This window comes from Protopterus annectens, chromosome 4.part0 (assembly GCF_019279795.1).
Source record: "Protopterus annectens isolate FY-2018-M chromosome 4.part0, PAN1.0, whole genome shotgun sequence".
NCBI classification, from domain to species: Eukaryota; Metazoa; Chordata; order Ceratodontiformes; family Protopteridae; genus Protopterus; species Protopterus annectens.
Window position 1 is genome coordinate 1,059,937,530 of NC_056733.1, and position 13,543 is coordinate 1,059,951,072.

Sequence of the window (13,543 nt, forward strand, 5' to 3'; positions counted from 1 at the left end):
ATTTTGCAATACTTAACTGAGATGCTTGATAAAGGCCTTTCCTTTTCATCAATTAAAATTCATGACTCTGCCATTTCAGCTCATTATAATACAGAACCACCTATTTTTTTTCTCCTCCATTACTAAGGCAGTACCTCAGAGGGGCCAAAAACATAAGACCTCCAAGGAGAGCACCAGTACCTGCATGGGACCTCAACTATGTCTTGGAAAAACTCACACTGCCTCCGTTTGAGCCAGCCTCTGCAGCCGATATAAAATTCTTATCCTGGAAAACAGCTCTGCTCCCAGCAATAACCTCCTCTAGACAAGTCTCAGAGTTAGGCACTCATGGCTGTGAAACCTTTTATCATTTTCCATCCTGACAGGGTTTCTCTGCGGACAAACACTACATTTATGCCTAAGGTAGTGTCCAGTGTGGCCCTTAACCAAACAATTCATTTGCCTACCTTTTATCCAAACCCACAGAATAAGGGTGAGAGAATTCTGCATTCTTTGGACATTCTCGGGCAGCTACGCTTCTACTTGGACAGAACCAAAGCTTTCAGAAAGACTGAACAACTTCTAGTGGCATATGCTGCAGGATCACAAGAAAAGCCCATCTCAAAGCAGACTATTTCAAAGTGGATAGGCCACTGCATTTGTTTCTGCTATTCACATCATGGCAATTCAGTGCCTAAGGGCATTAGGCCGCATTCAACCAGAGCATCAGCCACTTCAGCAGCCTTCCTCAGAGGAGTACCAACCAAAGACATCTTAGAGGCTGCAACTTTGAGTTCAGTGTATACTTCTACAAAGCACTATCACTTATCTCTCTACTCTAAATCCAGGGCAGGCTTTGCCACTGCAGTTCTGCAGGGCTTGATGGCCTTTCCTAATCCTATTTGGCTCCAGCCTCCCAACCCTAGCTTTGGGATTCAATCCAATTGTAATGACTGCAACAGTGAAACACGAACATAGTACAGTTGTGTACCTACCATAAATGTAGATGTTAGTGTATTCACTGTTGCAGTCCATGTTACCCTCCCACCTTACCCCTTTTACTTTGCTGGGACTTATCTGTACTTCTCTAGTCTATGCAACCTATGTGGTGTATTTGCTTGTAGATGAAGGAAAAATTGTTTTTTGTGCATGCATGCTTATTGGCATAATTTAGCCTACCATTTTAGGGGCACCTGACATCTGGGGCAAGAAAAACTGAAGAAAATGGCGTCGGCTACATCTTTTATACCCCTGGCGCACTGATGTCAGGGAGGAGGCGACAGCAACTGACGCCGGACCTACACTTTGGAACTCGGGCCCGACTGTGGGTAGCCTGCCAGCAGGATAACCCAGTTGTAATGACTGCAACAGTGAATACACTCTAACATCTACATTTATGGTAGGTACACAACTGTACTTTTCTACTTGAATTTTCCTGGTAGCCAGAAAAGACCATCCATGACGTCCTATCCTGGACCTGTCTACTCTAAACACCTTTTTGGAGATTCCAAAATTCAAAATGCTGACTCTTCACCAGTTGCTTCTTATGCTAGGCAAAGATGCCTGATTGGCATCACTAGATTTAAAAGAAGCATACCTGCACATCCCAGTCAGGGAATCTTGCAGAAGATACCTACGATTCAAAGCAGGCTGCATGCACTATCAGTTCTCTGCACTGCCCTTTGGCTTATCTACTGTGCCCAGGGTATTCACAAAGTGCCTAGCTCCAGTTATTGCATTTTGCAGGCAAAGAAATATTCAAATATACCCATACCTGGATGATTGTCTAATTCAGGCAGAAAGCCAGGACATACTTTTGAATCATCTGGTCTTTGTACAAAAGGTTCTAACTTGTCTGGGTTACACCATAAACAAAAAGAAATCACACCAGGTACCCTGTCAACAAATTATATTCCTGGGCGCAAGCCTGAATACAACTTCCCAGATGGCTTTCCTCACGCCAGAGAAACAAATTAATTTAGCAACCTACTTCAAACAATTGGCCACAAAAACCCTGCTGTCTGCAAGACAAATACTGCAAGCGTTGGGGTTCATGGCCTCCTGCATTCTTCTAATTCCACAAGACTGCATATGAGGAAACTACAGTGGTATCTAAAAAGCCTATGGTGTCAGCATTCTCAGGATCTAGAAGCATTGATTCTTATCTTACCTTGTCTTCTTCTAGAATTCCTTTGGTGGGCAGAGGCCTTCCACTGAAACAGGGGGACTACCTTTCACACCACCCCCTGCTGCCCAAACCCTAACAGACTCATCAGACTATGCATGGGGGGCTCGCCTGGCAGGGAAGTGCATTCAGGGCAAATGGAACCAAAGTCAGATGCACCTGCATATCCATCAGAAAGAAATGTTAGCTGTACAGAATGCTCTGATAGCCTTCAAGGACCACTTTCTTCCAGGACAACTAATGGTAAAGACTGACAACACCACTGTTATGTGGTACATAAACAAGCAGGGGGTGCACATTCTTACCCCCTCTGCAGACTAGCCATGGCATTAAGGAACGCAGCCTTGAGCTACCAAGTGCACCTACAAGCTGAATTCCTGCCAGGAAAATTAAATACACTGGCAGACGGACTAAGCAGAAACCTCATGGATCCACATGAGTGGAAACTGGAACCAAGGATTTTTAACATGTTGACAAGCAAATAGGGAGCCCACTATAGACCTGTTTTTCCCCTCCCCAGAACTACCAGTTGGACACATTTTGCACAAGGACTCCTCACAAACAAGCCTGAAAAGTGGATGCTCTGTCCTTCAGCTGGAAAAACCTATCAGTCTGTGCCTTTCCCCCTCTGCCTGCGCTCTCAAAAGTGCTACTAAAAATCAAACTGGACAAACCAAGGGTGATTTTGATTGCACCCGACTGGCCACGCCAACACTGGTACCCTCTTCTGCGCAGTGTCACGGTTTTCCCCATGGCGCCTGCCTTGGGTTCCTTTCCTGTTGTCTCAGCAGGAGAACCAGATTCTGCACCCTCAGCTTCTAACACTGAACCTAGCAGCCTGGCTAATTACCTAATCTCTCCTTTTCCATCCCTCAGTAAACCTGTGATGGATATCATTTTAGAGCCAAGGAGGCCTTGTACTAGAAAATCTTACGCTAAAAAATGGAAGATTGTGCCTGGAACTAATGTCGAGGGATGAGCACAGCAGCACCCAATTTACCTCAGATTTTACAATACTTAACTGAGGTGCTTCACAAAGGCCTGTCTTTTTTCCTCCAAAATTCACACACCGGCCATTTCAGCTTATAACACAGAACCTCCTGTCTTCTCTCATCCACTGCTCAAGCAGTTCCTCAGAGGGGCCAGAAATTTGAGACCACCCAGGAGTGCCGCAACCCCAGTCTGGGACCTTAACTTTGTTTTTGGAGAAATTCACTCTACCTCCTTTTGAGCCAACTACTACTGCAGATTTAAAATTTCTTTCTTGGAAAACTGCTTTCCTTTTAGCAATCACTTCAGCAAGAAGGGTGTCTGAATTACAGACCCTTATGGCAGTGGAGCCTTTCATCATCTTTCATGCGGACAGGGTGTCCCTCAGAACCAGTCCATCCTTCATGCCCAAGGTGGTATCCAGTGTGGCTCTTAATCAGTCCATTCATTTGCCATCCTTCTTTCCCAATCCACAGAACAAAGGGGAACGGATACTGCATTCCTTGGATGTGCACAGACAACTTAGATTCTACTTGGACAGGACTAAACTTCAAAGGAAATTTGAACTGCTGGTGGCATTTGCTGCAGGGCCAGAGGGGAAGGCTATTTCAGAACAAACCATTTCTAAATGGATAGGCCATTGCATTCATTTCTAAGCACCATGGAAAACCTATCCCTCAGGGGATCAGACCTCACTCCACCAGGGCTGCATCTACCTCTACAGCCTTTCTCAGAGGCGTCCCTACCAGGGACATCCTAGAAGCTGCTTCCTGGAGTTCTGTACATACTTTCACCAAGCATTATCATTTGCCAGTTTTCTCTAAATCCAGAGCTGGCTTTGCCACTGCAGTCTTGCAGAGCCTTTTAGCTGGTCCTAATGCTATCTAAATTCCTCCTCCCAACCATAGCTTTGGGAATCTACCCAAATGTAATGACTGCAACAGTGAAAATCAACATAGTACAGTTGTGTACACTTACCATTAATGTAGATGTTAAAGTGTATTCACTTGTTGCAGTCATGGTTACCCTCTCTCCAGCCCCCTAACTTCTTTTGTCTATACCTCTACTTTCCTTTACTATGCTTAAAAGCTTTTTGGTGCATTTGCTTTTTTGTTGGAGGTATACCATTGTATTTTTATATTTAATTGCTTCCCATTAGGGGGGCACCTGACATCTGGGGCAAGAAAAACTGATGTAATGGCGTTGGCTGCATGCTTTATATCCCTGACTACCTGACGTCACGGAAGAAGGGACAGCAACAGAGACAGGACCCAAGACTTTGTTAATCAGGCCGACTGGGGGCTACCTGCAAGCAGATAACCCGAATGTAATGACTGCAACAGTGAATACACTCAAACATCTACATTTATGGTAAGTGTACACGACTGTACTTTGCTTTTTTCCAGAAACAAAGCATAGTCTCCCTGAACTAAACGCATCTTTGCAAACCTGTGTGGACATTTCTTTATGGATAACAAAGCTTAGTAAGTCTATTTCTGATCTTCATTGGCCTCCCCTGTTTTTCTAAAATCCATGTGAATTTCTCCCCAGTTTGTGTAGGTGTCAGTTGTTGAATGACTGTCTAAATTGTCTTTAATTGCTTGTTAGGGTTGAAATACATGGCGTATGAATAAGGAATTGCTTGAAAATGTAACTGCAGTTAGTAGTAAACCAAGAAGAATGGTATTTAATGTTCTATGTTTTAAAGAGCAATTTAACTTGCCGTAATTTTGTAAGCCCCTTGTATTTTACTTTGTTCACTGTTACCACACTTTATCCACAATGTGAACTGAATCATATCCTCTCTCCTTCCTGTTTAGATATGTATCCCTGTAGCTGTCAGGTTCCCCAGTGTCATAGTCTGACAGTATTTTAAGGGGCTGGATCACCAGCAACTGGCAGCCTGCTACAGTGGTAGCATGATTACCAACTGTCTGCACCTCAGACAGCTCCCACTGTCATCCTCTTCCTGGACCTTTGCTGAAGTGTTTTTTCATAGCCCAGTCAGGCTTTCCCAGTCAGCAAATGCAGTCAATAAAAATGTGACATTGTCGTTTGTTACTTTTCCAGATTTAATTCATTAGTAAGTCAGGAAGTTTTGTAAGGAGTAATAGCCTAAAATGACTAGATCATTACAAGTCCTGCACAGAGTTAAGTCTTTATCTATGTTCTGCTAGAACCTACAAGTTTCAGTATTGTTTAAAACTCCCCATGCAACTTTGTGTTGCATCAGTTTTTGAAAAATGTTACTCCTTCCAACCTGCTTAACAATGCAGAATCCGTGGGTTATATGCAACCTCCCCATTCGAACCTTCATCAGATATTACTTTTGCATCATTTTTGTGTACCAGTATTGGATAAGTGGCATGCTTGACCCTTATTTGGTTCCTCTTATGCCCATGAGGGCTTCTTGTCTTGTAACTTCTCAAAGTAGTTGTAATTTGTTGTGAAAGACTATGGGTTAGGTACAGAATTCTACATGTTAACATTCTTGTATGACATTCCCACTAGAAACTGAGCTGCCCTCTTAATGGATCTATGCAGAGTTAATCATTGTCAGATAACACTGGTGCCATCTGTTACAAATTTTACCAGAAATCCCATAACAATGGTAAAATGTTATCAAGTCCTACATTTGTATGGTGTGGTTGTAGGACAGCAGACATTGACCCAGGACTGAAAAGAATAGGGTCCCATTCTGTTCACTAGGTTACAAAGCCATAACAATCCAGTATGTCCAGTAAATTAGCCAAGCAGTCCATTTACTCCTGTTTTTGTGATGCTGTTAAACATACTAGTCAAGTCTTATTTGTCTCCTTTAATAGTTCCATTTCAGTCAGAAAATATGATCTTTCCAAATGTTTGTTGCAACTGTTCATTAGCATAAGAATGATTGTCAACAGCTTTGGCTTCTCATTCCTTCAGGTTGTATAATTATCCAGCTTAATCCTCTGTTTGCCAACATTAGCCACTTCCCACACATCTTGTTCACTGCCAGACACTGCTTATTTTTCCTGGCTGATACCTAGGAAGTGGAAGCCTTGCTTTTCTGGCAAGAAGCCCAAGTTTTTTTTATAGCTTTTGTTGTTGGTGCCATTTTTGATCTTCTGTTACTAAAAATAAGTACAAAGAAAAAGTATACTTGAAATGTACTAAGGTATCTTAGAATTAATCTAATTATCCAGTTTAATAACCTGTATTGTCATGTATGTACTTATCACCTTATTCTTTGTTGTAATCTAACTGTGCAACAGTTTTCACCTACTCACTCAATTCCATTCTGCAACTCAGGGTTATATGTGCAATTGTATGTATTGCATTGTATATTGTATTGTGTACTGTATAGTTGATTGTGGACCTTTTCTCCCCAGGCCTCCACTGAAAATGAGCTCACTTAGACCCAGTGGACCATCCCAGTAAACAAATGCAAATAAAATAAAAAAATAACACATTCTACTCTCTAATACCATCACTTCTTGTACTCTGTTCGTAACATGAGCAGAAATGAGACTTTGAGTTGTGTGCCATTCTTTGACTGGAAGCAGTTTGCCGTTTCTTTTCACATGAATAATGCTCAACGTTGAAGTGGTGAGAATACTTCAGTGTGTGCCAGGTGGTAAGCAAACAAAACTCTCATGTACATCACCTTAGCAGTGTGCTTGTACATGTCTAAAAAAAAGCTATGTTGCTATTTCACATTCTGGTCTTTTGCCCTAATGAATCTTTTAATGTATCTGGTAATGTTTGTTTTTTAATTGGTAGTATGAATTTCTTAATTTCTGGTAAAGCATGCTTATGTACCTTTTGGGCTGCTTTACTTTGGCTTTTCTGCTGTCCTGTCTCTTCCTTGATTTCTGGTGGGAAACATGGTCAGGCTTGCCTGTAAGGTAGGGGCACTGCCTCATTGCTCAGACTGGTTGCTGCAGTCTTGAAGTACGAGTTGGTGAATTTTTGTACTTGATGTTTTCATCAGGGGGCTGCCTTGACCGCTGAGGCTGGATGGATTAACTTTTGAAAAGAACTAGATGGGACAGTGACCTAATGGTCAAGTACAAGTTACTTCCTGTACAGGCAAGGACAGTTCAGGATTGAGCTAGTAAACCTGATGGCTACAAGGGTACTTGTGGTGTTGTGTTAACTTGTGTATTCATGCATTTGTTGGGTATCTGAAGGTAGGAAGGTACAAAAGTAAAGGTTTACATTTGCCAAATGCTGCCATCAGGTGTGAAGAAAAATCAGTATGGTATCCACTGGCTTAATTTTGGATAACTTGTTTAATTTATTTTATAGAGTGGTGTTGACTTGACTAAAGATAACATGGCCCTCCAACGAGTGAGAGAAGCTGCTGAAAAAGCAAAGTGTGAGCTGTCTTCATCTTTACAGGTAAGATACAAACATTACTTATACAGTTGAAGGTGCACATAATTAGCTGGGTTAATGTGTTCTTAAAATTGTAGTAAAAACAGCATTTGAAAGAAATGGATTCTTGTGCTGGATTAGTATGCATGATCTCTCGAACTTTTTTGCTCCACAGTCTTATATTTTTCTGTAGTAGCCGGTGCATTAAGCCTACTGTTGCACAACAACTTTTAGGATTATTGCATTAGTTTTCTCTTGGTGATAAGCAAACTTAATCTAAATCTAGTAGGCAGTTGGATTGATGCATTTTGGCAAGGTTTCCTGCTGGTGAATGTGTACACTGACGGACATTTGTCATACATCTGTACCAGGGAGCTTTTAGTTGGCTTTGTGCTTCAAGTATGGGAATTACTGAATAATTTGCATCCTTAGGCTTTTAGTAGAAGTGAAGATACCTTAATGTGAGGTATTAAGGAAATGTTTTTCTGTAGACTCAGAGTAAAAACTTTCGTCACTCCATATTACTAGGCTGAAGCGGTTTCTCACGTTTTCATTTAAGATTTAATGTGGAAGGTTTTGTTTTCAATTGTCTAGTGACTACTCACCACAACTTTAAATACTCTTGCAAACTATTTGTTTAGCTGTGATGCTGGCTTAGTGACTCGTATTTTACGTAGGTCTCACTTCTGACGTTTTGCTGTTTTAGAGCAGCATCTGCAGGTTAATCACTAGCAATTTTAAAAGTTGTGATTTCCAGTTGTAGATATGTTTTAATTACAAATGAACAGTTCATCTTGCTGCTTCTGGACTAATTAGAATTCATTTGCACCTGTGCTGTGATGTTTTTGCCAACACATCATTCTGATGTATGTGAAGACAAACTTATCAGTTACTGAGCACAGAATCTGCTAGTGGAATGGCTAACTTTGTGTGTGGGGGGGGGGGGGGGGGTCAGGCAATGTTAGTTTTAGTGGAATGATTTGTAATTTATTTTAGGCTTTCCAGTGTTGCAGTAATAGCTCTAAGTTTTATTATTACAATAACACTGTTGTATTTGTAGTTAGAACTTGTAATGCATGCTGGAAATGTACATGTTTTAGTTCCTCCCCCAGGTAAATTAAATTGTAAACGAATGTGATTTCTGTGAGGTCAAAACTGGGACCCTGTGAAGGTTCACTCTCTGTAGTGCTTGCGATCTTCCTCTTTGTTCAGAGGGATCAGTGCTTGTTTCTAGGTATGAAGCAATTTTATGCAATTGTTTGTGAAAATGTAGGAGTTCATATGGACGAAAGTTTTAAGCACATCAGTCATTGAAAAATTGTCTGCCAAGCATTTGCAGCTCCAGAATGAAAGAATAGTCCCCAAACCCATTTCCATAAACATCTCTGTATTAACTGCCAAACATTTGGATGTTTGACAGCATGAGAAGACGTTCAGCATTATACAAAGTCATATTCAAAATCCTAGGAATGCGTTTTGCTTCAGTCTTGTCCGTTTTTCTTATAGTATTACTTGTAGGACAGGGTATTTCTGGTTTTTCGTAATTGATTTTTTAGTAGCAAACATTAAAATGGAATGAATCTTGCTGAATGTGTTTGCGTTGGTTATACTAAGGGCACAGTAACATTAGTCTTACTCTTACTATATTTGTTCCGATATTTCCTGCAAGTCTTATTTTAATGGTTTTAATGTGAGATATTCCCAGAATTTTATAAAATTCCCTCAACATGCTGGTGTTAAGGCATTTAACAACTTTAGTTTACTGCAGTAAATATTGGGACAACTGTGATTAGAGTATAAAATTACTTAACATTGTTACCAGAAATAAACTTTAGAGATTTGGTAGCATACCTAATGAGTAACACCAGTCTAAACGTTTTCATTTTCTTTGTACAAAGTATCTTGCACGACTCACTAACAAAGCCACTTTATATGCATGTTCTTCCTTGCCTTGTCAACACCAGCTGTAGTGGCCAGATCTATCTCAACAGTAATTTGATTTTTCTTAAAGATAGCATCAGTAAGCCAAAGATTTCCCCATGAATCGCATATCCTCCGTAAATTGTCCAGCTTGTTGACAGTGTAGCAATTTGTAAATCTGCTCAAATTTCTTTGTCCAGTCTAGTCCCCAAAATTAATAGACGACGAACTCTTAAGACTAATAACGGGTAAATTGTCTGTTCACCTCTTGTCAGGGACATGAAATTTACATTTATTTATTTTACATTTGTTGACCGGGAAAGTCCGACTAGGCTCCACAGAGCCTGTTTTCAGCGGAGGCCCTGGGAGAAATTCTCCAGATGCAGGTCTTTAGCTGTTTTATCCCGTTGTCTTCAAGATGTTTAAACGTGTCCTAAAACCCTTCTCTGTACTTCGTAGCTTGGTGGGAATCTGCTTTCTAGTCTTTTGATGTCAGTTCCTGTGAAAGTTTTCACTTTGCCTGTATACTGTAAACCCAAAATCTGGGATCCTCAAGTTCTCCTGCCCACTCCCATTGAAGGAGTAATTGCATTCCAGACTAGCTGTTTTTGTTCTGCCCAAATAAATCCTTATGTAGCCTTCCTTAATATGCCAGAAGAATTCTGCTGTAGAGCAAGAGGAAGACTTTGTGAAGCATATTATCAAAGGGAGAACAAGTCATGTACTACCCCTATCACTTGTGCCATAGCAAAGGAAGTGAATACATATATATATATATATATATATATATATATATATATATATATATATATATATGTATGTGTATATATGTATATATATATATATATATATATATACAGACATTCTGATTACTACCAAGGGCAGGGTAGAGAGGCTTACAGGTACTAGTTCTAGAGGCAAGGTGGTCTTAATGTGTCGGTGGATTTCATTGGAAGATGCCTGTCTGTGCATTCACCGAAACTTGATTCTGGGCTGCAGAGAGTACCCCTGCCTTACTCCACACATTCCAACCACAAAATTAAAGTAAGGAAGACTAAGGATGGTGGAAGTCCCTCTCTTCATTAAGGACAGCCAAGACTCCAGACTGGCTTGCCAGCATGACGCACTGGAATTGCTCCAGGTGCAACTTGCAATTGGTAGCACACCCATCCAAGTTATGACTAGCTATAGATCCCCTTCCATGACTCAGGACACCCGCTCCTCCTACTTGAACCTACTGGACTCTATCAAGGTATCCCGTGTTCCTTGCTGACTTCAACTACCACACCATTGACTGGGTGAACTATTCCTGCACTAATGCGCTCACCCAACGATTCCTTTACTTAATCAATTCTAATGCACTAGACCAACTCATCTCATCCCCTCACAAGGGGAGATAACATTCTGGATTTGGTTCTCACCAACATGAGTGACCACTGCACCACTCCCATAGTATGCTGTTCCCTGGTGAGATCATATCGGTCCGTCTTGTTTCAAAGTTTCTCTCCCCCGCCTTAACCAGGTTAACAAACTTCTCAAAAGCTAACTACAACCTCCTGAGGGAGTGTATCAGTAGCTTCAAACCACAGGCCAACTCAGAGGATGCAGATAACTATGCTGAATAGTACACCAATGCAGTATACAAGCACCTGTACTACTGCATGGACTCTGCCATACCCAGTAGAACTAAAACTGCTCATAAAGGAAAAACCTGTCTGGGCACCTCTATCAGCAGGCTTTATAACAAAAGGAAAATGTTGTCCCACTAATCTGTTGACCTGGCCAACCTGCCAACATGAACTTGACCCCCCATTCTCCTTGTCACACATCTCAGTAGATCAGGTGTTAAAAGGCCCTACCAAGGCCAAAGAACACAGGTTCTATGGACTTGATAGTATCTCCCAGGCTGTGTTCTGCCCCATCTCCAGCAAGAACTAGCTTTGCCGTTGACCACCCTGTTCAGCCACAGCCTAAGTGCAGGCTTCCAGCAGAGTGGAGAACTGTAATTATCCCCCTGCACAAGTCTGATTTGTAAAGCCATGGCTCGTATTATTGTGGATCTCCTAAACAAGGACATAGGCAATCGCCAAACACTTGACTCCACTCAGTTTGGATGCATCAAGGGCAGATATTGCTGTTTTTGAACCTGGTTGACTTTTTGAGGACTGTCACCAAGGCCCTGGATGAGGGAAAGTCCAGTACATGCGGCTTACCTTGACTTGGCCTAGGCCTTTGACACGGTCTTCCACTTGGGGATTTACACCAAGTTGGGTTAGCCCATCATCAGGTGGGTGGCCAGCTGGCTCACTGATGGGGGACACAAGGTCAAAGTAGGTGCCTCCACCTTTGACAGCAGGCCTGATACTACATCTACTTCTCAGAGGTCCAGGCAAAGTCAAAGGGCCTGTGGCTCACCAAATTTGCAGATGACTAAGTTGATTACTGTCATTGACTCCCCAATTTATAACATTCTGCAAGAGGGTCTCACACCAGCGAAAGACTAGTGCCAAAGTCATGGCCTTAACTTGAACTAGCAAAATTGTCGTACCATTTGGGAAAACCCGTCCCCTGCTAACCACATCAGTGGCAAACCTGTGGTGAGAGACCTGGGTAACTTTGGTGGTCACACTGACATCTGACCATCATACATTTTATTTTATTCAATTGAAACCCCCTTGGTCCATTCAGTGCAACAGCTAACATTAAACTCAAGTGATGTGATCAGGTAGTGTCGAAATGGATATAGGATCATAGGAAGTTACAAGGCTAACTACCCTAGAGCCTTTTTAAGCTTAGTCATTCATGCTGCAATTTTCCAAACCAATGCCCACTGGCTAGAACAGTTTTGGTGTATTATTTATGCCTTAGGGCATTTACATGCCTGCCCCTGTTCATAACATCACACCAAAATAAGTCAACAATAACAAAGTTTGGAGCAATTTAATATTTAACCAAGCCATGTAAATACATCTGTCCGTATGTGGTAGCACCTAGATCTTCTGTTAAGATTAACTGACTCCTGTTATGGGCCAACAAAAATCTCTTGTTTCCTCTGATAGTCACAGAACTGCAATAGACAAAGATGTTTTTACTTTCCCATCTGGAATCTGGTTTCCCTTAAATAGCATCGGCTTTAGAAAGAGACTCCACCCAGCCATTTGCCAATAAAATGTCTTGTCTTACTCCCCACTCTTTGCAGAAAATGGGTTCTTTTCAAATAATGAGCTGTATTCTACTCAATTTTTCAAACTTATAAAAAAAATTGGCTGTTAAACTAAGACAGGCCCCATCCTATACCCTCAGAAATCATGACCCCTTTGCTTCTACACTATAAGCTGACAGTACCCAACTCTACTGTTCAAATCGCTGTTTTTCTGTATGAGGCCCAGACTTTTGGAATATTTTCCAATTCTGGCTTCAACCTAGTCTTACTCAGAATTGTATGTACAGTTAAATGCTCATCTTTATAAAGTTGGTAAATGTAAATGCCATCTCTTCAACTACATTTCTTAAATGTGTTTTGTTCCTCATAACCTTCACATTCTTTTTATTTCTCTGTTATAACTTCCTGATGAATGGCTCACTCATTTGTCACTTTGACTGTGTTGGATGTAGCTGTATTCATATATTCCAATTAATCTGTGCACAGCTAAACATACTGCTATTCTGTTTATGTTCATGTGGTTTGTATTACTTTTACTTTTTTGTTCATTTATTCTTTGTTGACTGGGTTAGTGTCATTAGACTAGTGACCCATTTTTGGGATGACTTCAAGTGGTATTTATACTCTAGGAACTCTGACTAGGACACCAGGAAACTTTTTTCCTACTCTCTTCATTAAGTGCCATGGAATCTTTTACATCCATGTGAGCTGCCACTAACTCTGGCAGATGGCACCTTGGTTTAACGTCTTATCTGAAGGACTGCACACTGAATGAGACATCTGTACTGCTGCCCTGCAGTGTCAGTAATTTGAAAAAAATCACTCCATCCACCTGGAGTGGGAGTAGAACCAATAGGCTTCTGACCTTCATCGGTGGCAAGTGTGCGCCCTTTTGAGTCGCTGCCTTTTCTAAGGTAAGACTGAAATTGGCTATCTGTAATTTGTGC

At 41.4% G+C, this 13,543-nt stretch overlaps 1 protein-coding gene and 1 non-coding gene across 2 annotated transcripts in view; both read left to right on the plus strand.

Annotated features, from left to right (window-relative positions):
• The window catches only part of HSPA9 (heat shock protein family A (Hsp70) member 9), a 1,477,986-nt gene that overhangs the window by 635,913 nt on the left and 828,530 nt on the right, over window positions 1–13,543 (plus strand). The window contains exon 9 of the mRNA XM_044068990.1: window positions 7,445–7,537. Within this exon, the coding sequence (XP_043924925.1) occupies window positions 7,445–7,537 (93 nt within the window). The remainder of the gene's footprint in view (window positions 1–7,444; window positions 7,538–13,543) is intronic.
• LOC122800598 lies at window positions 8,345–8,414 on the plus strand. The gene has a single exon (XR_006364602.1). It is a non-coding gene; the product is annotated as a small nucleolar RNA SNORD63 (small nucleolar RNA).